Source organism: Panicum virgatum, chromosome 5N (assembly GCF_016808335.1).
Source record: "Panicum virgatum strain AP13 chromosome 5N, P.virgatum_v5, whole genome shotgun sequence".
In the NCBI taxonomy this organism is placed as follows: domain Eukaryota; kingdom Viridiplantae; phylum Streptophyta; class Magnoliopsida; order Poales; family Poaceae; genus Panicum; species Panicum virgatum.
The window spans coordinates 55,707,093-55,732,995 of record NC_053149.1 but is presented as its reverse complement, the minus strand read 5'-3'; the positions used below and the strand labels follow the sequence as shown (position 1 = coordinate 55,732,995).

Here is a 25,903-nt window from a genome sequence, read left to right as displayed (position 1 = left end):
TTACTATAATCTACTATTTGCCTAAACCAACTAGAGCACACATGGTAGAGCAAACATACTATAATTCAATGTAACCATCATCATAAATGTATAATCCAAATTCCATATTGTATCTCTACGATGCGGTGCTGCGATCAAGGTGCTCATATCCGAGAGCGACTGACGGCGAATCGATCCGATTTAACCTTGCAAGGTGGACCTAACCAACACGACACGTATAGGCCCCGTCGGACCCCACGCACCAACCATTCCCCTCCCCACCTCGAACTACAGGACCGCCCCCACCATCATATGGTCAGCCGAGCACAACGTGAGACCACCAAAAGTAAACATGCATCCTCATTTCTCCACGACTACTCGACTACCCCAGGAGGTGAGTTGAAGTCCTGTACTTTCGAAGCAAAGCAGTACTCGGTTTACCGGTTTCGACTACCTTCTACTCCCGGTATGCAGTTTGTACTGTTCAAACTCAATCACAGGGCCAGACAACGAACGGTCCTTAACCGACACAGACGGGGCTAAACCTTCCCCGCCCGGTCTCCAATTCCTTTCCTTTCCTACCTCTTCCAATATTCTATATATTCAATTTATAGGGACATCCTATATCTCGCGAGTAACAGAAAATTACTCGACTCTAAAATATCCTATTTCTCGCGAGTATTAGGATATCACCCGACTTCTACCGAGACCTATTAGCATAGCAGTGCTACCGACCTACACATACTAGTATAAGGCCCAGGAAAACCTAGGGATCATGCAACTAAGGTTTCGAACAACTCCGGAAACGTAATGCACAAGTAATAAGCATACATAGTGATTCATAAATTGAAATAGTAGGACATGCACCGGGGCTTGCCTGAGGGTAACACTAAATTATTGTTAATTTTAGTAAGGCCTTGGGCCCTTCCGACCATTGGACCAAGTCTTCAAGGGTCTTCACAATTCCTTCTCAATCCTGCTTCGCTAGCTCTTGGGCTTCACGGCTACGCTTGTTCCACAGTCACGAGATCGCATGCACCGAAATCTACATGTGTGCATATGCATATGATATGAGAGAATACATATATGAATTACATATTTACAAAAATAACCCATAACTGAGGAGAATTGCTAATGATTCGGACCAACTACCCTAACCCTATCCACTCAGCTGCCGCCACACCGGTCAGACCGGTCCATCGGACCGGTCAGGCCGGTCCAAATTACCCCAAGCACACTATCGGTCAGACCGGTCCTTTCGACCGGTTAGACCGGTCCTAACCGAGCAATGTCCTAAGTAGATATTGTCGTGGTGTGGCAAACCACAGCCGGGTGGCGGAATACACCCGCCTAAGCCCAGAGGGTGAGTACTCGGGGGTTAGCTAGGATTAGTTCGATCTCTCTCAAGAACATGATGAACACAGCAGGTTTAGAGTGGTTCGGGCCGCCGGAGCGTAATACCCTACGTCCACTGTGTGATGTATTGCTTGGGTTTGGAAGAGCTTGGAGCTGAGTCCAGCGTGCGTCTCCGTGTGCTCTGGGGAGCTTGTGTCCCCTCCCGCGTGTACAGCGAGCGCCTCCCTTTTATATCTCAAGGGAGGCGCGCACATGGCCGTTGGTCCCCGACAGGTGGGCCCAACGAGGTAGTATAAACTAAGTATTGTTCATACATTAAGTGTCGCAGGTGAAGGAGATCACCCTCCTGGATTTCCTTGCCTGCTTCCGGAATCCTCCGTCCGGCGTGTCCAGGCGCTGTCTTGTCGAAACGGCGCCAGGCGTAGCCAGCGGCGTCGCCTGCCACGTAGCTGGACGACTGTGTAGCTTGCGGCGTAGGTAGCATGATGGAAAAGTGCCGTGCCGTCGTATCCAATTAATGCGGCAGACGGGCTCTGCGCGGGTGCGGCGTAGGCAGCCTCACTGTGTACCTTGGTAATCCGCGGCGCACAGTGAGGCCTGAAAAAAGCTGTCCCGCGTGCCGCGGGTGCAGAGCACGCCTCAACCATCCGCATTAAATGCGGTAGGTGGGCGAGTCTTCCAGTGGAAGACTCGTGCTCGCGCCCGCACCTACATTTAATGCGCCTCCGGACCCCCCTGGCGGTATGCTGGCTCTACGCGCATGGGAGGTCCGGGCAGGCGCGGGGAGGTCCCGGACCCCTATGGGGGGTCCGGGCCCCCGGTCGTTGGTTCGGAGCTCCCCCTCCTCTTGGGACACGTGGCGTCACCGGTGTAAGCATCTAGGCCCTCAAGGTATGTTTCGGTGATTAATGACAACCATTATTGTGACTAATGAGTTTGTGCAGCTTAATAGATCATTATCGCTCATTTGGTCATATGTCAAAAGAGGCCCCTCAATTTCATTATTCAAAAGGCGATCTCGGTATTCAACTCAATTATATGTCAAGACTAAGGATCTTTCTAGTCCTAAGTGTCATAAGGTTGAGAAGGACACTTAGGTTAGTATAGGTTTTATAGTTTTGTAGTGATCGCACTATTAAGAGGGGTTAAGGCTAAGTAACTTGAGCATGGACATGGTCATTTGAAAATGGATGCACACTATGGTCACTCAGGTTTCTAGAAGTTCAAATAAGTGGTTCTCAAACTATATCTCAAGAATATTTGGATTTCATTCAAGACTCAAATCAGAAAAGACAAAATCAGAAAAAGTCTATACACCGGTTTAACCGACGCTCTCAATTTTCTATGCGTCGGTTAAACGAAGTCAGCAGAGTCTGGACAAATTCAATACACCGGTTAAACCGACGCTGTTTAAATCAAGACGTTGGTGCAATTGACCAGTGAGATGGTTTTTTCAAAGGAATTCAGAAGTTGTACTCACCGGTTAAACCGACGATAGGTTTGAGTTAACGTCGGTGCAGTTGTCCAGAGACTTGGTTTTTCAGCTGATCAGTAGACAACTACACTCACCGGTTAAACCGATGATACGTCGGTTAATCTGCCCAAGTTATAACGGCTAGTTTTCAGAAGGGGCAGTTTACATTCACCGGTTAAACCGACGATGACTATTGGAGGGACGTTGGATTAACCGGCGCTACGCAGTTTTCTGGCAGCTTTTCTCCAACGGCTCTATTTGTGTGAGCTGCCTATATATACCCCTCCAATGGGTCATTTCGCCCACTCTTGACACCAGGCAACATCCATACACTCATAATATAGTCAAGAGCCACCTTGAGCTTCATCATTCACATACTTGTGCATTCAATCAATCAAGAAGCAAGATTAAGGACTTGAGTAGAGAGAAGCTAGTGTGCATTCGTTCTTGGTGATCGGTTCTTGCTCAAGTGAAGGCCTTAGCTTGTTACTCTTGGTGATTGGCATCACCTAGGCGATCTTGGTGATCGAGGTGTTTCTCGCGGAGCTTGCCAAGGATTGTGGGAGCCCGGAGAAGAAGATTGTACGTGGCTTGAGCTCCACCACGCCGGGATGGTGAACGGAGACTCTTAGTGAGCGCCCAAGTCTCGGTGACATGGGAGGTGACAAGACTCTTAGTGAGTGTCACAACGTGGATTAGGGGTGTGTGCCAACACATCGACACCACGGGAAAAATCCGGTTGTCTCTTGCACTCTATTTCATTTCAAGCACTTACTTTCATGCATTCTTTCATGTGCTTGACCTTAGAGATCATAGCTTAGCTCTTTCTTGCTTAGTTTCATATCTTTGATAGCTTGTGTAGTTTGCTTTGTTTAGCCGGTTGGGGAATTGAGCCTTACTAGCATTGCATAGGTTAAGGTTGTTTTATCTATCTTAGAAATTTGAAAAAGGCCCAATTCACCCCCCCTCTTGGTCCATCGATCCTTACAACCGGACCCGTCCCAGAGCGGGGAGCAGGTCTGGGGCCATTGGCCCGGTGAGGTAGGAGCCTGACCTGTGGGGCCCGGCAGCTATGCCCCTTATGGCGTTACTCACAGATGACTATGCGAGTCCTGCCTTGTTGCAGTAGAAGTGGGTACCCCTGGTACAGGGTACCGACAGTGGCCCCCGGGCCCACCTCGAGAGAGGAACGAACCCGCAGGTGGGGCCACTACAACGATTTGGCTCTGCTTAACTTGAAGCCTCTTAGTGTTGGGGTCTTGTCCGGCTTTGACCACCCTTTGGGTTATTTGCTGCCTCATCACGTCGCAGCGGCTTACTGACTTATGGGTCCCACTCTCAGTGGTTCACCTAGTCATGCGCGCGACGTTCGGCATTGTTGCGGCCGGAGTAAACGGGATATTTACCACTGGCGCAGTTCTCGAAGAGCCCGGTCACGCCTGCGCCTCTCCGACTGGCACACCCGCCTAGAGGCGCACACGAAGGCTGAAGCCTCCCATGCTGCAGAAGCTCGGTCCAAGCTCAAGGCCGACCAAGAGGCCTACCGGGCCAACCGTCGGAAGGTGTTCGACCGGGAGCCCGCAGTATCGAGCTGGGAGAAAGCCCTGGCGCAGCGGGAGGAGACTTTTGCCTTGGAGGTTGTCGGCTTCGCGGCCCAGCGGTCCGATCTTGAGACTCGCCTCACGGCTCAGTGGTCCGAGCTTGAGACCCACAGCCATGGTCTCGAGATCCGCAAGCTGGAGCTGGACGAGCTCTTTGGGACCCTGGCCGGATGGCGGAAGCAGCTGGAGGAGAGGGCCAGCCAGCTGGCTACAGCCGAGTCGGAGCTGGAGGAGGACCGGAAGTTTCTCTATAAGCGGGAGTCCCATGCCACCAACATGGAGAAGCAGCTTGGGATACAACGCGACTCTCTTAAGAAGATGAAGCAGTCGGCGGAGAAGAGGAAGGCCGAGCTCGAGGAGAGGCTCCGCGAGGTTGAAGCGGCCAATGCAGCTCTGGACAACTGGGTCCAGGAGGCGGTCCAGAAGCTGCAGGAGGATCAGCGCCTAGGGGCCCAGCGGATCGCCGACTGGGCGAACGAAGCGAGTTTAGCACTGGTGCTATTTGGAATGAGCCCAATCCAAGTGGCAGAGGCGCCAGCATCGATAGATGACGCCCTTTCGGTGCTCAACTCCGCTTCGGATAGGCTCCGGCGTCTGGAGCCGGTCCTTGCTGGCCAGCTTGAGGTCGAGGGCCACGAGCTAATCCGGATGGTGGCGGAGCACATTCTGACGTGCCTCCGGAGCCACGACCCGGCCATCTCGCTAGCCCCGGTGCTCGATGGTCCTGTGGCGGAGATGGAGGCCGCCGCTCGGGACAGCGTGCGGGAGGTCGTCGACTTCGTCACCGCCTACTTCAAGCGGGAGCCTGCCGATCCCTGAGTTGGATTGTGTACTTTTGCTTTGCTTTTTGAGTTACGTAACAAAATATTGTACTTGTTTGAAACTTGATAGAAGAAAATTTCAACTTAGCTGTTCATCAATTGTTCTGGTTTACGGTACGCAGCACCCCTGCGCCCTGGCCCCCTGGCTGATAGGTTCAGTTGTTGGACCTATCGGCCACCGGAGCCGTAGAAGACACTTCGGACCCCCTCATAAGGTTGGGTAAGCGTCCTTGGTCATAGGTGTAGCATAGATTGCAAGCCGAGCGAGCATCTTGTTCCCTGCGTAGCAAATAGAACTACAGAGAGGGGGAGTCAATCTCGCTTATATGGTAGCAATGATACTGCAACTTAGCTGTTTGACGCATGCAGAATCGATCCGCGATGTCTGGGTCAAAGCGAATCCTCTGGGCCCCCTGGGAGACAGACTCAGTTGTTTTGAGTCTGTCTACCACTGAGACTGGACCTTAATCTGCATGAAACCTTTGAAGCGGACGCCGGGACCCCCTGGTAGGTAGGCTCAATGATTTGAGGCTAGGTACCACCTGCCAAGGCTTAACCTGTGTACCACTTCAAAGTTATAGCTTAGTTGCAGGCCCGCGGAACCTATTCTGGACCGTCCCCCAGGCTAGTGCGAGGTCCGGAGCTCCGGAGGCACAGGTCCAGGTAGTTCAGTGCTTATTACAGAGTGGTGGAGTGTGTAGGTTTAGGGTGCGGAACCAGGCTAAAGCGCTACTCAGGGCATGTACGTCAGTCCAGCAACTCAATACAGATCTTAGTTGTAGTGATAAGAGCTTAAGTCCGCGCGGGGGTTAGAAAAGTAAAATCTCGAGAATCGAAATGCGAAATAAAATTTTGACACAAAGACAGAACTGGGAGGAAATCTTTCCTTTTCAATCTGATATACATGGCGCGCGCGATGGATGCCAGAGGCCGGGTTTACGAGCGCGGACCTCTACCGCTCTGGGCCGCGCGTTAATGCTAGCCGACGGTGCGATGGATGCCAGAGGTCGGGTTTACGGGGGCGGACCCCAACCGCTCTGGGCCGCACACTGATTCTATCTTATTACAAAGGAAAAATTCATTTCGCCGCTCTGCCTAAGTGTAAAACTTACGCAGATGTTCTATGTTCCATGGGTTGGGCAGTGGCACTCCATCTTCTGTGGCGAGGCGAACGCATCCGGGCCGGCATACCTCTGTAACCTTGAAGGGCGCCTCCCAGCTGGGGGAAAGTTTGTGGAGACCTGCTCGGTTCAGGATCCGTCTGAGGACGAGGTCGCCAGCCCGGAGCTCCCTACTGTGCACGAACCGATGATGATAGCGCCGGAGCGCCTGGTTATAGCGTGCATTTCGGATTGCTGCTCGCCACCTTCGTTCGTCAACAAAGTCCACGTCGTCACGCCGCAGCTGCTCCTGCATGGATTCGTCAAAAGCCTGGACCCGTGGTGAGCCCAGGTGAATTTCTGGGGGAAGGCATGCTTCAGCCCCGTAGACTAGGAAGAATGGAGTCTCCCCGGTGGCCCGGCTGGGTGTGGTCCGATTCCCCCATAGTACGCACGGAAGCTCGTCAACCCATTTGGCACCATGCTTCTTCAAGCAGTTGTAGGTGCGGGTCTTGAGTCCCCTGAGTATCTCTGCATTCGCTCTCTCAACCTGTCCATTGCTGCGGGGGTGTGCCATGGACACAAAGCATAGCTGGATGCCGATGTCCTCGCAGTACTCTTGGAAGAGTCTGCTTTTGAATTGGGTCCCGTTGTCCGCGATGATGCGGTTTGGGACGCCAAACCTGCACACAATGGACTTGAGGTAGGAGCCTGACCCGTGGGGCCCGGCAGCTCCGCCCCTTATGGCGTTAGTCACAGATGACTATGCGAGTCCTGCCTTGTTGCAGTAGAAGTGGGTACCCCTGGTACAGGGTACCGACAGATATATTGCAAGCTACAGCTACTAGACTCTTTCTTTACTCAAACAACCTCGGGGTGAATTCAGAGAAGTAATACATAGGAAGCTAAAATAATTAGACAACTCTAAGAGATTATTTTAGGTACAATTCATAATTAAGTACTAACTTTTCATATAAGAAGCTAGTTCTTATTACTAAGACTATTTTTTAAGCCTACTCATGATGAACTTAACAATTAAAAAGCTACAAACTCACACATCCGGAAACTCCGGGTTTTAGCCCAGATTGTACGGGTACAAATTTTTCTGGAGTATCCGTGCATTCTAATGATGAATCAAAAACTAGCATGACACTACACCGATAAAATGTGTTAATTGTATGCGCCAATATCTTTTTTAAACATAAACTAGTTATTATCTAATAAACATACTAGAACACGGATACATTGATTACCATACTAAACGATGTTTTCTAGACTTGTAACTTTTACAGCAGATTACACATTCCTAAATCGAACTACCGCCTAAATTCCACAATTTTCGGACTAACAGATTGACATAAACAATTTAAATAAACCTAAACACCATTTAAATTCTAACAACAGTCAAAAAGGACACTTGACAAGAATAAATATTTTTCCCATGTAGATATAGATGCAACCGACCTAACAAAACTAGTTTTTCATTTTTAAGATTTTTCCTTGAATTGTTATGTGATCTGCAAGTTTTCATCAAATGAATTAAAGGGCTCCACCGGTCAGACCGGTTATTATAACCGGTCAGACCGGTCCTAGTCGAGCCATGGCGCAGGGCCATGGCCGGCGGCGTCCCGGGCGGCTCGGCACCGGAATCCACGAAGGAAGGGGTCGGGGAGGATGATGAGCTCACCACGAAACCCATTTTAGGGACTTGTTTGGGCGGAGGACGAACGGAGAGGCGGATCGACGGTGAGGGGCGGAGCTACTGTCCATGGAGGCTTGGAGCTTCGATTCTCGCCGATTCGGCCGAGGAGAGGTTAGGCTGGAGGTTGGGGAAGGTGGAGGAGGTGGTGGGGAACTTCTATGCGCAAAGGATCGAAGCAAGGCGACCGGAGGGAGGAGATCGAAGGGAGGGGTGGCGGTGGCCTGCTCTGCTCGAGCTCTGGCTCAACGGGGAAGAAGAGAGTTGAGTGGGAATAAAATAAATATCTGGGGAAGATAAGGACGGGTTGAAATACGTCCAACCGGTCTGACCGGTTGCTCAGACCGGTCGGACCGGTCTGAATTTGGGGTGTTACATCTAGTTTATCTGAGAATCTTGATTTTCAAAAAAACGGGTTCAAAAAAGCGGAAACAAACCAGGCCTAAGAGAGAGCGAGGGGCGGCGGGGGACGAGACGTACCTACCGGTGCCGGTTAGTGGCTTTCTCCTCCTCGCCGGCCGCCGGCGCTGTTGATGGCCGTGGGCGCGGGGGAGTAGAGAGATTTTGGGTGCTGTTGCGTTTTTGGCATCGAGCACTGTGGGCTTGGGTACGTTTGAGAAACATTCCGTTCCTTTCTTCGATCGGTGGGCTGATTTTGCTCGCAAGCCAAACGAGCTAGACCTAAAAGTCTGACTCATCTTGTTTAAAAAAAAAACAAACTGACTCATCTGGCAATAAAAGTTGGCTGAGCCGGGCCAAGCCAATGCCGAGCCGAGCTGAGCCACACGCAACCTAGGAGGATATACAGCCACCCGGAGCTGAGCAACTGCTTGCAGAAGCCATCCGGAAGAAAGCAAATAGCTCCACGCCGAAAGGGAGAGCCTTCGCTTTCCACTAGCCAGTCGCTCGCCTCCCAGGCATAAAACAGTGGCCATTTGAGCCTCAGCATCGGTCAACACACACAGAAGGTAGCCCGTCAATGTCGGTCAAACGGCCGCTTTATCTTGCTTCTTCTAACCGCCCAGCTTCGCTCGTCAGCCTAACATCGACGTGTCTGGATTCTCAGTGTTAAACAAGTCGACGATCGCATGTAGAGTGCACACTCACAGGAAGAGCCAAACTATCCGGACGGTGGCGTCTTGCACGGGGGCTCGATGCCGCGACGTTCTCTTTCGTCGCCGGTCCGAGGACGGGGACCCAGGAAAATTCTCAGGGGCTGTGGATCGCGTCACGCGAGAGCGACCCGGCCGAGCAATGTCAGCAGGGTTGCTTGCATGCATCGCCAATTGGTCGCGTCGCGTGATGCCACCCTTTCTTTAACATCCCCAGCAGGCCAGCACTCGAGCAGAGCTCCTCTCCGACGCATGGCCAGGGCGCAGAGCCGCACCAAATTAGCCAACAATGGACCCCGCCGCCTCGCATCCCCTCCCCGACGTCGGCAGCTTCTCCTACAGCTGGCCGACCAGCAAACCAGAGCGGCAGCCCGAGGAGCGCCTCGACGACGCCAACGTCGTCGCCAGATTCATCGGAACGGACCCTGCGTCGGCGTCGCAGTGCAGCTTCGACTTTCGGCTATCGCCTCCCCAGCAGACGGCCGACGCGGACCAGATGTTCCTCGACGGCCTGCTCCTCCCGCTGCAGCTCGCGAGCCGTCACGGCCAGGAAGGCGGCGATTCCGGCAGCTGGGGGCCGGTGCTGGTGCGGTCGCTGTCGCTCGACTCGTCGCAGAGGATGGTAGCCTCCGCGGCCGCGACCAGCAGGCGGCACCGTCTACCCCGGCCGGCGTCGCAGAACTCTTCGCCTCGCGGTGGACTCCGCGGCGCGGTGACCCCCGCGAGGGCCGCCGTGCTCAGGGCGAGCATGCTCAGGCTGCCGTCTTTCCGGAGATGCGGGAAGCGGCGCAGGTGGATGTCGTTCAGGTTCTTGGCGCCCTTGTGTCGGAAGATAGTGAGATGCATCTGGAGTAAGGAGATGGATGCTTCTCATCGTGCCGAGTGCGGCGACGACAATGTCAAGCTGCGTGATTCAAGCCAAGAAAATGCCATCAGGGACGCTATTCTTCACTGCAAGAGATCCCTGTAGGCTGGCTGTAGCTCACAAGCATCGAAACGTTTGCAGGAGTTGTTGAGCTCTAGACCTTTCTCCTCTTGACCTCTTCAATAAACCTATTCTAGCAGTCCTGGAAGGCTGGAACTTTGCCAGCGCTGCGAAAGTAAGGCAGACGTGCGAGAGCGAAATGCTATTCGTACGACATGATAAATCTTTCAGCTCAATCCATATTTCACGTTAAAACTAATGCCATACACACCAAATGCTTGGCCCTAGATGCGCGTGTTAAACGGAAAATTTCGCCGCAAGTATCCTGAACCTGAACGAGGCAACCAATATACTTTAGCATCACAAGTTATACTATAATATACGGATCCTAAACAATTAAAACATTCTTTACCAAAATTAATTTGCCTATACCCCTCACAGCAACCCCACGACAGGCTTCAATCCTGGATGACCCATGTATGACCCATAGGAATTGTATGATACAAGCATGTCGGGCCAATTGGTTCCGGCAGTCCGACGGCACTCCGGAGGTCGTGGGTTCGATCCCGGAAGGAGCGAATTTTCGTCTCCGGTTAAAAAACCCCTCGCCTGCCTCATGTCCAAAGCACTGTGGAGCCCAGCCTAAACTCACAAAGCGACGGACCCCATGTACGGTTGGAGCAGAAGTTCGGAGGTTTTCTTGGCCTACTGTAAGAAAGTCATTCTACCTCTCAAACAATACCATGGGAGCGGTCTTACCCCCCGCAAATCAAGTTTTTAACATCAATCTGACAAATTAAGGCAGACGTGCCAGAGCGAAATGCTATTCGCACGCCATGACAAGTCTTTCAGCTCAATCCATATTTCACATTAAAACTATCTTTCAGCTCAATCCATATTTCACGTTAAAACTGGTGCCATACACACCAAATGCTTGGCCTTAAATGAGTGCGTTAGACGGGAAATTTCGCCGCAAGTATTCTGAACTGGAACGAGGCAACCAATATACTTTAGCATATACAAGTACATGTTACGATACACATACGCCCACACAAAATGACTTTGCTAAAACACAAAACGCCAGCAGCCAAGTACCATACACCGCCAGTTATCAACATATGCAGCTCCTAGGCCAACCAGGCACGAAATCTCATTAGAGAAATGGAAAGTCATGGGACTATACTGGAAATGGTACGAGTACCAAACCAAATTCCGATAGATACTGAATCATCTAAAAGGCGCACATATAACAAGATGGATCATTTCAACTCAAGCCCCCTGCTGCACAAGCAAAGCAAACAACAACAAATTGCAAAAACTGCTGCAAAAAGACCAAACATAAACATAACTACAGGTATTGCTGCTACTTTTTTTTCTCAAAAAAAGATTTATATTGCAGCCATGATTAGAAACAAAGAAACTTTGGACAGCCGAACATCGTAAAATATCACTCAGTCCTCTGTAGCCATGGTTTGAGATGCTGTGAAATATCAAGCAAAAGTCAAGCATCGTACAACATGGCTAAATTTATTTGTGAAGGTTACAATGTTAGAGAGCTCTCATCATTTCAGATCAAGCCTCTGCTGGGACCTTCAATCTCAAATGACTCTATATGCAATGATGCATATTGTCATATTGGATGCATACTCATGAGTCATGACAATGGACTACAATGACATAAATATTAAATACTATCATAGTGTACCCATAGAAATATTCATACCTTACTAGCCTACACAAGCAAAAGGCACTAGTCAATGAAAAATTGTACCACAAGATTCCCATGACATTGATACCATGATATATTCCAAGCTTCTAGATAGAGCAACTATGCTGAAAGTTGAAACCAAAAGCAAGATCAACAACTTTTCAGCCCACATGACTTCAAAATATCACAGCAGATCACAACAATCAGTCACAATAGAATTGCCCATACAGATATATACTATCAACTAGTGACTTGGACCAACAGCCATCCTTCCAAAACCGAAGGTGATAGGTAGTCATTTATCATATTCATAGCAAGAACCTTACTGCAAATCTAGTGCTTCTTATCTTTCAGAGGACCCTTAGGAATCTTCGATAGGCACTTCTCATCGAAGATGGCATAGTACTTCCTAAGTTCAATCATAGCCTTCTCACCAAAAGCATCAACCTTGTCCTCATACTTCTCATACAGTACTGGGACAGTGTACAGCACCATGAAGACTGCAAAGGGGACAGAATAATTTCCATTCATAACTTGCATCAACAATAAAAGGAGATATTTATGGAATATAGGACACACAATCATTACCAATATAAGATAATGTCAGGAAATTGCAGCAGCTCCCAAGAACTGAAAGAAGCCAGAGACCTGCTATAACCTGTGATAAACAGAAGAACAAGCGCAGGGTATCAGCACAATACCAAGACACTGGTAACAATAGTCCAAGGAAACAACAAACATACAATCAGGAATTTCTTAAGATCACGGCCATGTCCAATCTCCCTCAAGGTAGCGAAGCCCCTGTTGATCTCATATCTCAGTGTGTGAGCAACGTTAACTGCCGCATCTTCTGGGATTTTCACCTCAGGAATGTTTGGTGGAGACCTGACAGCCAGTAGTACCACAAATTAAGTCATGTGAAAATTAGCTCCAGGCATGAGAATTAACAGCTCCAGGTCCAGAATGAGTTCAATGAGTTTCAGCTTTCATTTGAACATTAGGAAATCACAGAAACTCACTTGTTGATGAAAGTGGAGGCATTGGACCACAGGAAAAGGATGGCCAGTGAGAGGATGAGGCAGTGGCACACCAAGGTGAGGAGATGGTACTCCATGACCTCGAACAGGAGCCAGATGGTGGTGGCACCAGCAAGGACACCGCCGGAGATCTTCTTGTTCCTCCATAGGACAAGATCAGCAGCTGCAACCGCATTTGTATATAAATAATCGCATCAGTCCAAGCACACCAACAAACAAGTGGACGGCTAAACATTCCAGATCCGTTTCCAAATCCAGATCGAACAGAGCATCTAAGGGTTTAAGGGTAAGGACAAGCTGCGCCGACGCTTAACCGCTGCAAATAATCACATCAATTAGCGTAATCTTAACGCTACAGCGCAGGAACAAACACTAAACCCTCGGGTGCTTAACAACTAGTACTCTTTTCAGTTTAAAATCTTAAAGCAGCTTATAACGAACTATGCGGCAGCAAAAGTAACAGTCCAGGAAGCACAAGCGAGCACGAATGTAACCAGATCGAGTTGGATCTAGGCCAGACCAGGAGCGATTCGGGACTACGAATCGCGGGACTTACGCTTGCCGCCGCCGAGGACGGAGTGGACGGGTCTCTCGCGGCCGAAGAGGCGGTAGATCTTGGCCTTCATGGCCTCCGCCGACGACGCCGACGAGGACCCCTTCTTCTTCTTCTCGTCGTCCGAGTCGGACGATGACGAGGAGTCCCCGCCGTGGAACTTGTCGGAGATCTTATCCATCACCGACTCCAGCACCGGCTCCTCCTTGTGCTCAGCCATGCCGCCCCGCTCTTCTCTCTTCTCCGCCGACGCCGCCGCTGCTCGGATGAGAAACCCAAAAGCAAGGATGCTAGTTGGCTGGTTCTTCTTCCCCCTTTTTCTTGGCTGCGCGGTGTGCTCACACAAAGGACGCCGTGTGTGCACGTAGCAAGGCCGGGTCTCCTTATATCCGGATACGAGCCAATGCCGTTTGAATACTGGCTCGTTTTGTCCGCGCGCCTACCCCCTTCGCTTAACGGCGAATCAAGGCTCCCGGTACAGATTCGGGCCCAGAAGCAGTGGCTGAGGGTGTAGAAATGGTAGCCGCGGGCACGTCACAGGGGGCCAACGACTCAACGAGCAAGTCTGAGGACGGTGGAGATCGCGAGGAAAGCGTCAGGGACGTTCGACACGTGGCACGATGGTACCATGGCCGGCATCCGTCGGCGTAGAGCGGCTGGTGGGCTGTAGGTGGGACCTGGGAAAATATGATGGTCGGGAAGAAGGTTCTGGAAAGCGGTCACGCGGTTTGAATTCGACTTTCGACATGACCAAGGCACCTGTCATGCTTCTAGGCGGGTCTTCTGCGTGACGCATTTTTAAGGCGCCGCTGAGTTCTCGAACCAAAATTTGTTGGTTGCCAAATCAACGATTTGAAGACGTCGGGAGAATTTTTCAGACACTAATTAAAAAACTAATTTCAGAACTCACCTGGAAAAAACGCGAGACAAATATTGAGACCTTTGACTGGGTTACTGTAGTACTTATGGCTAATCATACACTAATTAGACTCAAAAGATTTATCTCGCCGTGTACATCCAAACTGTGTAATTAATTTTGTTGTTTAACTATATTTATTACTTCATACATGTGTCCAAAATGAGAGGCATAATTAGGCTCAAAATACTCCTGTGTGGTAATTTATGTGCAAGTCCAATTCTTCAATGGTCACGGTCTTTTCCACACCCTCCAATATGTAAGGGGTTACAGTAAAAATGATCTAATTCCACTGTGAAGTATTTATTGACAATGTGTTTGTTTGTTATATTAATGTATTTTTAAATAAATTCGAAAGGTCAGAGAAATTTAAGTTAGGAAAAAAATTATATAGCAAATATATGCCCGAAGTACAAAGGGTCTGGTGAATAGGGGCGGATCAGCGGGTGCAGGGGGCTCCAGCCCCCCATCTCCCATGGAGCTCATGGAGCCCATAAAAGCTTTCCAACAAATTTCAATCATGAATGAAGAGTGGTGATGAAGAAGGAAAGGAGGGAGCAGAAAGATAAGGAAAATGAGCTCCTCCTAAAATTTCATCCTAGATTCACTACTGCTTGTGAATTCAAATATTATAATAATTATGATAATAGGTGGATCTCAGATCGACGTATGCAAAAAAAATGTTAATAATATGATGCATGGCATCGATTGATCTTTGTGGTGTCAAAAATTGCCAGCTTGTAGACGTTATGTGTTGATCATTTGTAGCAAATTGTTAATTATTAGAAAAAGATATATTTTGTCCTAAAATTTTCGTCCCACCCACCACCATGTTTTTTTATCTTTTATAAAAAACCCCCTCTCCCTCTCTCTTCCCGCTGCCCAATCTACAAGATGCAAAAGAAAGAGCACAAACGTAACTGCATATCCAAACACAACCTTACCAAAATAAAGGTTATAACATTTTTCCGTGCCATAATTACAGCTACAATTCCTTATGAGATACTCCCTCCGTTTTAAATTAAATATGTCATTTAGCAAATTTAGGTATATAATTTTGTACTATACATCTAGAGAAATACTATATCTAGATATATAGCAAAAATTATGAATCCAGATTTACCAAAATGACATATAATTTAGAAAAAAAAAGTAGCACATAATTTAAGCAAAGTTAGTACTCTAGTTCATGACGCAAATCTATGGGAGAGGAGATAGGAAAAAGTTCATTTGAACCATGTAAAGTATTTTTGTTTATAATGCCATCCGTAACCGTTGAGCTTGTGTTCTTTAAAATTCAGAACCTAACGAGGACACTTTAAAGTCGGAAAATTCACATTGCCACCTTTTGCAGTTGTGCTTAGAATTAATACCAATAGAACGTATCTGTCCTTGACTAGAAAGTAGAAACTCGTTTGCTGCAAATGTGGGCCTAAACTAGCTCGTGGTATCTTTGGAGCCCAAATATCCAAGTGGGCCGAAGTCCAGAACGGACAAAATGTTACCACTTGGATACCTGAAGTCCTGGCCTCCTTGGATACCTGAAAAGTTCAGGTTTCAGACTGTCAAGTAAATCCCGATGCTCGATCAGCTCAATTAACTTGCGAGCCATCGAGCACAACCAAAACTGTTTTCCCTAAAAAAAACTGAAATGTATTCCGTCTGTTAAAACTATCACTACACTGCTGCTTCGCGACACGGTATGAAGGTTGTTTGTTGATCTGAACGGTCTAGCGCTCGAACTCTGAAACTCTGAAACATCTCAAACTAAAGCAACCACTAACCAATAATTCGGCGAAGCAAAACGTGGCTTCGTCGAAACCCAAGAAAAGAACGAGTTGGACCGGGTGATAACTGAGAACAACAAGATACTACTCACAGAGTCGCAGCCACACATCCTCACGGGCAGCGGTGAAGATTTGCCTCCTTGAGCTTAGTTCGTGATGACACCGAGGTGGTGGTAACGCCAGTCGCCATGGGCCGGAGCGCAGATGCGCAGCTGGAGGCCTGGAGCGGGGAGGATTAGCTGCCGGGGTCGATAAGAGCAAAGCGAGAGCGCAAGCTGGTGAGGGCGGAACAGGATGACGATCCAGGTCGTGTTTAGTTGCCGTCCGTAAAGTTTTTGAAATGTCATCTTTTTATATTTAAAGTACTAAATGTAGACTAATTATAAAATAAATTACAGAATTCGTTTGTAAATCGCGAGACGAATCTAATGAGCATAATTAATCCATTATTAGAGATTGTTTACTGTAGTATTATTGTAGCAATTTAGCGTCTAATTACGGCCTAATTAGATTCGTCTCGCGATTTACAGACAAACTGTGCAATGTGTTTTTTATTTCGTCTAGATTTAAGTCTCCATGCAGGTGTCGATTTTTTTTTAAAAAAAATTTGATTTTTGAAACTAAACACGGCCCCAGTAAAAAAAGGTTCAGCGGAAGGCGGAGGCCGGGAATATGCTACTGGGATGTGCGGATGCCCAACGGGCGTTTCGGTGGTGGCGATGTTGATGTCCTCTACTCAAAGGAAGATGATTTAGCAATGATACAAATCTGCAACGAAGTCGTTGTAGTATAGTGGTGAGTATTCCCGCCTGTCACGCGGGTGACCCGGGTTCGATCCCCGGCAACGGCGATTTTTTTGGTGTTAGGCGTCCGTTTTTTTCTCCCTGCGATACACAGCGTCCGTCCGTTCTTTTTTTTTCTCCCTCCGAAGCTTGACGTCTTCAATACCTAAGCATGACATGTGGTGAACCATCGCGGTTTTGCGCTGTACCGACGCGATAGCAACTCGCATGGGAGAAAACTTTTGCCGTGGCTTTCAAATCTTCGTTTGCCCAAGGTTCAAACCAACAGCAATCATGCCGTACGGTGCCGCGACGGGAGTACTCTTCGCTCTTGAAGCTCGAAAAGAAAATTTCCCGCGTTTGGGGTAGTCATGGAAACCTCAGCCACGAGAGTCGATCGGACGACACCATGAGTCCACGACAGGATATCCTCCCAGAATTGACACCGCCGCCGTTCGCCTCTCAGCTCAGCTGCCCAAAAGGTCAAACGGGTGATCCCAACAGAAGTTTCCCTCGCACAAGTGCCGAGCCGGAGCCGCGGGGGAGCGAGCATCCCCGTCAGGCCATCCCCACAATTACTCCCCGCCGTCCCTCTCCCCCGGCAATAAATGCAGCCGCTCGAGCCGCGCGCCCTCCCCCGCCAGATCTGAACCCCGCGACAAGGCAGGCGGGAGAAGAGAGGGAGGGAAAAATCTCGCCACTTGGTCTTTCAAAAAAAAAAAAAATCTCGCCACTTCACCACGCCACCTTCCCTCATTTACTCCCCTACGCCCCCACCCCAGGGTTTACGTTATCACTGATACATGGTTTATCAGTGCCCTCCGGTATCGATAATCGATTGAAAATCGATAAAATATCGCTAAAATCGACTGATAAGGAAGGTCAAATTCAAATATCGATAATCAATGACTTATCATTGATAATCGATGCAAATCGGTCGATTTATCGAAAATTCGGCTGAGAAATGTATTTAGCAGATAGAAAATAGAAATTTTTATAGTATTTTTATTTGGTTTGTTAAGTATGGTATTTTATAAGATAAATTATACATACATACGTAGCTTACGATAAAATTGCATTAGAAATAAACATGTACATATATTTTGGACATAAATTGAATAAACTATAGATACATATTACATATATCCATGTTATGTATAATTATGCAAACCACACAAATAGGCATACACCAAATGAAATTGCACATAAATACAAAAAAGTACATAGTCCATACAAACCACATTGTCCATATTAGCATAAATTGACACAAGTTTTATGCAAATTGGTAACAGACTCATATGACCACATCCATAATTCATACAGAAAGTCACTTAAAACATCCATTTTTCATAAATGACACTTTTTTATAATAATTATGTAAACCAGTTAGACATAGTTTTTTTAGTATAAGCATACATATTATAGTCAACATTGAAGCCTATTGTATCCTAACTGATTTAACAACAAGTCAACATTGAAGTCTTTCTTCCCACCACTAATATTTAACACTAATCTACATTGCAAATTATCAGTATAACCATCCATTTGTAGCATAATATACAACAATATAGTAAATACCCCATGCATATTTGGTCAAGTTGGTGAAAGGAAATAGAAAATCAACCAAAATTGTTGAATATCAACTGATTTGCATTGATTATCGATGGATTTGCATCAATTATCAGGCTTTAGTATTGGAAACATTTTTTTGTCTAAGCAAACGGTGGTTGTTTTTAATATGTGACATCATTCTAGACTATAGAGAGGCTCTAGTTTTTTATAGAATTTTTTCCACACTAGTTATAAATTTCTTTGAATTTTTGAAATTTGGATCGAAATCCATCAAAAAATCAATTGAAAACCGATATCAGTCAACACCGATAACGATAAATTTCACCGATAATCGCAATTATCGAACGGTTTTGTATTCCATGCCCCACCCCCCACGCGGCAGCGATTCCACCACCACCACCGTGTGCCCTGCCGTGCGCCCGCTACGCCAATGCCATTCCGCCGCTCCATCGCCACGAGGGACTCGCCGCCGCCGCCGCCGCCGCCACTGCCGGCACAACCGCAATGTCCCTCCTTTCCTCGCTGCCCAACCTTGGCCTCGGCTACTCCATCGCCATCGCGCTCGGCTTCCTCGTCCTGCTCGCCTCGCTCCTGCTCGCCTCCTACCTGTGCTTCCGCCGCGGCGGCGGGGACTACTGGGCCGGGGAGGCCGCCACCACGGCCTCCAGCTCCGGCCACCTCTCCATCACCGTCCCGCGCGTGCTCTTCGTCGCGGAGGGCTCCGAGTCCCCCGACGCCGCCGCCGCCGCGTCCTGCTCCCCCGTCGGGCTTGACCAGGCCGCCATCGCGTCCTACCCCAAGGTCCCGTTCTCCAGCCGGGCCGCCGAGGCCGACGCCATGTGCTCCATCTGCCTCAGCGAGTACAGGGACGGCGAGATGCTGCGCGTGATGCCCGAGTGCAGGCACGGGTTCCACGTCGCCTGCCTCGACTCCTGGCTGCGGCGGAGCGGCTCGTGCCCCGTCTGCAGGTCCTCGCCCATCCCGACGCCCACCGCCACGCCGCTCGCGACCCCGCTCTCGGAGCTCGTCCCGCTCTCGCACTACGCCGCTGACCGGAGGCGCAGGTGATGGACATTGCCAAATCGGCGTACACGGTGCTTGTCACTGCATTCCTCTACTTTTTTTCTTCATCTTTTTACGTTCGAGGATGTGGAGTTGTGGGTTGCTTTACTGCGGGGTTGTTTTAGGATATCTAGAGAATTGTTTGAAGTCACAATGATCATGATTAGATTTTGTAATGTAGAAGTACATTATTGGAGCAGGGGATAGTGTAAATAACAATACAGATTGCTGGTTTCTGTGGGTAACCTTCTGGTAATTTGTACTTTGTGTTACTCTGAAACTATGGGCAGATGGAATGTAGAGAATTGGTGTATGATGGCTACTTGTGCCACCGAATGGAACGCATAACTATTACGGAGTAGTTGTTTTCTTCATCCCTTGCTGCATTGGGGACTCGGAAGAACCTTTGCATTTACCTGATCCCATCACACTTGCATTTCGTATTGGATTTTTGTATGTTAAGTACCCAAGCTAAGCGACAGATCTTGTATGAACCTTTGTCAGTATAGGAATTTCCTGGGTCCAGGAGACTTTTACCTCCGGATGGTTGGTGAGCAGGACCATCAATGCCCATGAGTTAAACGAATATTAATTTGTCTTTTATCTTCGTTGGCATGGGGACATGCGGAGTATTTGTTTAGATTGACCGATTTACTTTAAGATATGCTAATTTTACGGTTGTAATTTTAGCACTAATGTCAGGGTTACTTACTCTGGCTCTGTGCACCTCTGGGTAATCATCACAGTCAACATACGGAGTAGTTGCTAAACATACATGGTACTGGATCTTGGAGGGGGCTAATTCAAGGTTAATATACTTATGCAGAAAATTGGATCCAACCTACTGTTTTGCTCCTATTTGAGAATTCCACTCATTTTGTTCGCAATGACATACATGGTTCTTCAAGCACACCATATATATCAAAACCACACTCATATTGTTGTAGATATTTACCTATGGAGTACTAGAACTGTGTTTGATTTTTCTTCCCGTGCCATAATGACTGAAAATAATCTTTTTGGGTACACATTCAATTTCGCCGCACAATTTCCCTGTCGCATATTGTACATCTGTTGGCAAGTCAGTGTGTCGTGGTCGTGGTACCATTTGATGTTGCTTGTGGGCTTGGGGTGTACTCTAACTGGGTCCACATAAGAGTAGTACTTCACTGAGGTATTTGAAAAGGCTGATATCTTAATGTAAGAGCAATGTTATAGTAGTTAGTTCTTCATCATTAACATATGGCTCAGTTGTCTATCTCACAAAATTCTTGTGTCGAAGCCGGCTGCAAACTTACAAGCTGCTTCTCCTCTGCTTCTTCTTTTTCCTCCACCTCAACATTCAGCCTGCTTATAGTTTTTTTATAATACTTGCTCTAAGGGCCTAGAAACTAGGACTGCAAAGGCAAGCAAAGCATTACTCATTACTTGCACTATCAGTAATTTTAATACATTTCCCTAGTCTACCGACCTGCAAAAGTTTTTAACAAGGCGGCCCTTGCTCCCTTTTTGTCTTATGTCATTATAATGGATTTGTCTTTAGTTACTCCTGGCAGCAAAAAATTGGAATTCTGTTGAACATGATGCCTTTTTTTTAGGGCAAGATGGTACCAGTCGATAATTGATGCCTGGGAAGTTCTGAGTTCAACTTTTATGATAATTTGGAAATGAATTCTCTGATGCACTTTCCTTCTGATCCTTGCGGGTGTATGGTTAATGCACTTGTTGACTGATTGTCTGCTTTTGGTTTAGTTTTGCAACAAGACTAGCGGCTTCGCTTTCGAATTTGCAAATATCTGTTGTGACTAAACTCCTGAATTTACAATCCATGTATTGTTTCTTTTCATGCCTTGCATACCCTTTCGATCTCCCACTGTGAGCACAAGAAGTATTAATATTGTTTTCGGCATGTTTTAGAGCCTAAAGATTTGGCGATTCCCGTGCTTGTACTGGAAAATAAGTTGATCTTATATGACTTTAAATGTTAAGAAATTGTGTGCTACCATTATAACTCGATAAGCAGGGTTGCAGGAGCAGACCAGAAAAGGTGAAAACTGAAAACAGTGGCAAGTCCAGACTGAAGCACTTGCTAATGACCTGCCGAGTGAACAGCCACTTGCACAGCAACGAGCTGATAATCGCCGTGGCTGGCGCGACTTGGCTGAAGACCGTCGCAGTCTCAGTCATTGGAGCGAAAGCGAAGAGCAAAGCGAGGAATAGTGGATGATGGAGAGCAGGAAGCTGACATTATCACGACGGAGAAATGGCGAGCAGTATGAGGATGCAGGCGACCGAGCGTACAGGCGTACGGTGTACGACATGCATGAGTTCATGACAGAACTGTCTACCTCCGGAATACGCGTCTTCATCCATCATGCACCATGAGGGCAGGTGAGCAGGAGCAGCAGTGAGGACGGTGCTGGCGACTGGCGGGCACGGGCACTGGTACGGGCACGGGCATGCGCACATGGTCATGGACGGACACCGGTAAGGAGGTTACGGTGCACAGTACTACCATTTAGTAGTATGTACAGTATAGAAAAGATCTAACCGTTTATTGGAAAGGATAGGATTATCATTTGTAGCTTAATATAAATTAGTCCCAATCTTCTCTCCGTGTCCCCTCTCCCCTCCCAGGCCGCCGCCCCGGCCCTCGTGCATCTCCCGACTCCCGAGCGAGCTCGCCTGCTCGCCTTCTAGGCCGTCGCCCGTCCTCGCAGGTACCGCGTGCCTCCTCCCTTCAAGGCTGTCGGCCCTATCGTGCGTGCTCCATTTGTGTCGGCGCCCCCTAACCGGCGGCCTCCTGCTCCCCGTGCCCACCTGCATCGGCGGTCCTCGTCGGCGCCGGTGCGAGGATCGGGTTCCCGCCCTTGGACAGACGTCGCCGGCGCCACTGCGGGCATCGCCTTCCCTTGCTTCAATTCGCGCGTCACCGCGGGAGCCGCTGGGCGCCGTCGGCCCTTGCCTCGTGCGGCGCCGGTGCTGCCCCCCCCCCCCCCCCCCCCCCCCTGACTTGCGCTGCCCCTCGCGTCCCCGGGCCGCATACTGCCGACCACCAGGCGGCAGGCGCGACACCCCGGCCGTGACCCCAGGCCACGCACGAACGTCACCGCGCGGGCAACCATGTGCATCGGCGCAAACTTGCCGTGGCCCAGGTAATAGTCCGCATCTTTGATTCCTTACGTACTTCAGCCTGAGTACGTATGTGATTCCAGTTAGTTCAGATAATAGTATGAACAGGCCTTAGGACACAATTTTTAATTTGCAGATAAGAACATGTATGGTGCACAGATTTAGTTTTAGTTTCTTTTGTATTTGGTAAGTCAAATCAACATTTTCTACTGTATTGTTGCACTTCATCATTTCTGTAAGAGGTAGCCAGCCATTCTCACTTGGTCATATTGCTACTCATATATGCACCTGAAATTGTTGCACTTGTATTTTTTGCGAAGAAACATTTGATCCTTTCAATCTTGACAGACAACATGAATATTTCATCGCTAGTTTGTTGCCTACATGCTTTCAGGATCATGCATGAACAAGAACAAATCTCAATCTCCCTGCTTGTGCACTAATAAAATACTTAACTATGAAAATGCATGTCCTTCTGACTGCTGCTTATATTTTATTCGCTGCTGTATTCTATAGAAACTGGATTGCCCACTTTGCTGAAATTCTACTCTTTTTGTATATGTCTCACTACTTCAATTCTGGCATCACAGATTCGATTGCATTCCATCAGGTATCAACTTCATTTTCAATTGGATATATGGCAGCTGCAATTTTCTATTGCACTGGTAGCATGTGTTTCATATGACTAAGGTAAGGGCCCTTGGCGATTCATGTGTGCAGTTCTTGGTTGGTGATGACAAGATCAGCAGGGATGCAGGCAGGGGATCACTCCATTTAGGCAGTAGCAGTAGTATTATAAGTAGCAGTAGAATAATAAAGACTCAAGGCTTCTTGCATTTTAAAAGTGTAACATCTGATCAATTTTAAAGAAAACCGTGATGTTTTACCATGTCATAAGTGTGCCAAATAATTCTGAGCAGACGACACACCCAAATATTTCCTAGCGAGGCTTCTATGCCCTTAGAAACTTGTAATTCTATCATTACTTTGTTTTTCTGAATGTTGTTTCCTCCTGATGTAAAGTCAGTAAACTGACAGACGGTCCTATGCTGCAAATATTACTGCTACATTTCAGAATGATTTCAGTGCAGGAGCTGACGATAGACTTTGTAACCCATAGGCTGAATTATACCGATTCTGAATGTGGACCGGCAAGCAAATGCGGCAGCTGAATTGTTGTGCAGTCACAAGAGATTTCTAGGCATCGATCATATAGGATTCCAAACAACCGACAGTTCTTACACACGGTCCTGAGTCCTGCAAGGTTATGAAATATGTAGATCTCTTCAGAGATATAGTGCACATGGGATGGGGAGGATCAGCACCTAAAGTTAATTGTACGTACTATTGTAGTGAGATTGTAATTAGTCATTGAAGCATTGGAGCAAATTATATCCAGTGAACACACTTTCCTTTATCTCATATTGGAATCATATCTTCAGAGCCTGCTCTTTGGTGGAGACCATTAATACTGAATACTGATAATAAATCACAAAATGTTCAGAGGCTAGCCAACTAGCCATTCTCCCAGGATGTGCAGTTATTTTGGTTCAAACAATCAGATGGAAGCTCACTTAATTTGCAGACATTCCTTTGGATACACCCTCTGTAGAAGTTCAGAACCTTGGACTAAAAGTGGATGCGGTCACTCTCAAACTCACTACTTGAGTGACTTTCGTCACTTAGCTTCTTTAGCCCTTGTTTAGTTGCAAAAACTTTTGGAATTTTGGTACCGTAGCACTTTCGTTTTTATTTGATAATTATTATCCGATCATGAGTTAACTAGGCTCAAAAGATTCGTCTCGCAAATTACAAATAAACTGTGTAATTAGTTATTTTGTTTAGCTACATTTAATACTTTATACATACGTTCAAAGATTCGACGTGATGCGGACTCGATGTGATGCGGAATCTTGTAAAGTTTTGGAATTTTGGATGCAACTAAACAAGGGCTCACCTTGGACTAAAAGTGGATGCGAGTTGTTTGTCAGCAAACAAGCTGTGGCGTTTGGGCCAATAAAAGATCTGAACAATAGCCTTTGCAAGTAATCAAAACTCAGCACTAACAAGCATTCAACGAAGTCTGAAATACTATCCTAAATTCGGTGAAATCAAATGGTCTAGAAAGAATTATAGATGACAAGGTAGAGGTATGCTTCAGATCAAATTTCAGAACACGGGCAAATACAACAAATCATAGATGAATAGGTGATTGCGTGCATACTAGATTTTATGGTATACATGAGTTATGAGTATATGAATGGAGTTGGAATCTGCGGCCGGTTCTTCTGGGGCGACGACCAGTAGAGCCAAGCACACGCTTGGTTGACGCCATCTTCCTCGGAGTCGAGCAGCGGGGGGCCTCGATCCGGTGGACGGATAAGTACCCGCCGGCCGCCGGCGAGGGTGGCCCTCTGGGAAAGCCGCCTACCATTCCTCGTCCCATGGGATGGACGTAGGGCGAGCCACGAGCCGCGGCGGCGAGCGACGGGCGGGTGCCGATCCGCCGCCACAGAGGCATCAGCACGTCAGCTTGTTCTGCGGACAACTTGTATGAGCTCTTATTCCTTTCTCCTTTCTCAAGTAACTTGTTCTGCGGAAGCCAATTCCCTGTTCTCTTATGTTCTTTCTATATTTTTCAAATTTATCATTCTTCTCATTCCCGCTACCTCTACTGTTAACAAATATACTCTGAACCTCACTTAAAGGGACCTAGGGCGGCCGCCCTGGCTCGCCCTAGTGGTAGCTCCGCCACTGCGTCAGGGTGCGGCACGCGTCGCCTCACCGGCGTCGACCGCCGGAATCGCCACCGGGCCAAGAAACCCTAGGCATCGAGCCAAGCAGTCTGCTAGGAGGCGTGACTCGTGAGAATTGGGAACAGATAGAGAAGAAACGAAATTGTAAAAGGAAAGAAAGATGACGAAAAATAACTAGGATGATATCAATAATCATCTTCTCCATATTACCTTTATACTATCTTGTACTACCTAGCTATACTACCTCATACTACCAATCATCATTTCAACAGTATGAATAAATCTAAACCGTCCGATATTTACATACGAGTTCTTTTATAACTGTAGTATATGGTAGTATTGTGCACCGTAAAAGTCCTCCCGGAAAGAGGGCAGGGCAGAGGGCACGACATCGAAACGGGGCTGGAACGGCCGTCTCCCTGCGGGCAAGCACAAGCAGGGCAGGGCTGTTGTCTGGTGTGGGTGACTATGCATGATGTCGCTGCGGGAAATGGGCAACTACAAAACTACTCGATTGCTTGATTGTTGTGC

The 25,903-nt window shown here is 47.9% G+C and overlaps 2 protein-coding genes and 1 non-coding gene across 7 annotated transcripts; 2 read left to right on the top strand and 1 right to left on the bottom strand.

The window, feature by feature from the left end:
- Nucleotides 1-11,751: 11,751 nt before the first annotated feature.
- On the bottom strand, nucleotides 11,752-13,766 carry LOC120673416 (reticulon-like protein B1). The gene is made up of 5 exons (XM_039954243.1): nucleotides 13,369-13,766; nucleotides 12,795-12,975; nucleotides 12,519-12,660; nucleotides 12,364-12,433; nucleotides 11,752-12,275 (listed from the first exon to the last, which is right to left on the bottom strand). The coding sequence occupies exons 1-5, from the start codon at nucleotides 13,583-13,585 to the stop codon at nucleotides 12,109-12,111; spliced, it is 777 nt and encodes a 258-aa protein (XP_039810177.1). The 5' UTR covers nucleotides 13,586-13,766; the 3' UTR covers nucleotides 11,752-12,108.
- Nucleotides 13,767-16,846: 3,080 nt separating this feature from the next.
- TRNAD-GUC lies at nucleotides 16,847-16,918 on the top strand. Its single transcript has one exon. It is a non-coding gene; the product is annotated as a tRNA-Asp (tRNA).
- A 1,892-nt stretch (nucleotides 16,919-18,810) lies between these two features.
- LOC120676360 (RING-H2 finger protein ATL67-like) lies at nucleotides 18,811-23,672 on the top strand. Of its 5 annotated transcripts, XM_039957618.1 has the most exons (3): nucleotides 18,811-22,639; nucleotides 23,207-23,226; nucleotides 23,337-23,672. In XM_039957618.1, exon 1 carries the CDS (start codon nucleotides 18,927-18,929, stop codon nucleotides 19,488-19,490), a length of 564 nt encoding a protein of 187 aa, XP_039813552.1. In that variant the 5' UTR covers nucleotides 18,811-18,926; the 3' UTR covers nucleotides 19,491-22,639; nucleotides 23,207-23,226; nucleotides 23,337-23,672. The 5 variants fall into 5 exon arrangements, with proteins under 5 accessions (XP_039813552.1, XP_039813553.1, XP_039813551.1 ...); XM_039957619.1 differs by lacking the exon at nucleotides 23,207-23,226 and having other exon boundaries at nucleotides 23,227-23,672; XM_039957617.1 differs by having other exon boundaries at nucleotides 23,207-23,672.
- Nucleotides 23,673-25,903: the final 2,231 nt, after the last annotated feature.

What these genes read in the sequence shown, in the direction of transcription:
- LOC120673416 (XM_039954243.1), bottom strand. Translation starts at nt 13,585, where the DNA reads ATGGCTGAGCACAAGGAGGAGCCGGTGCTGGAGTCGGTGATGGATAAG. An exon ending in CGTCCTCGGCGGCGGCAAGC is followed by an intron (nt 12,976 to 13,368) that starts GTAAGTCCCGCG and finishes ATGCGGTTGCAG; the next exon opens with CTGCTGATCTTGTCCTATGG. An exon ending in GCCTCCACTTTCATCAACAA is followed by an intron (nt 12,661 to 12,794) that starts GTGAGTTTCTGT and finishes ACTGGCTGTCAG; the next exon opens with GTCTCCACCAAACATTCCTG.
- LOC120676360 (XM_039957619.1), top strand. Translation starts at nt 18,927, where the DNA reads ATGTCCCTCCTTTCCTCGCTGCCCAACCTTGGCCTCGGCTACTCCATC.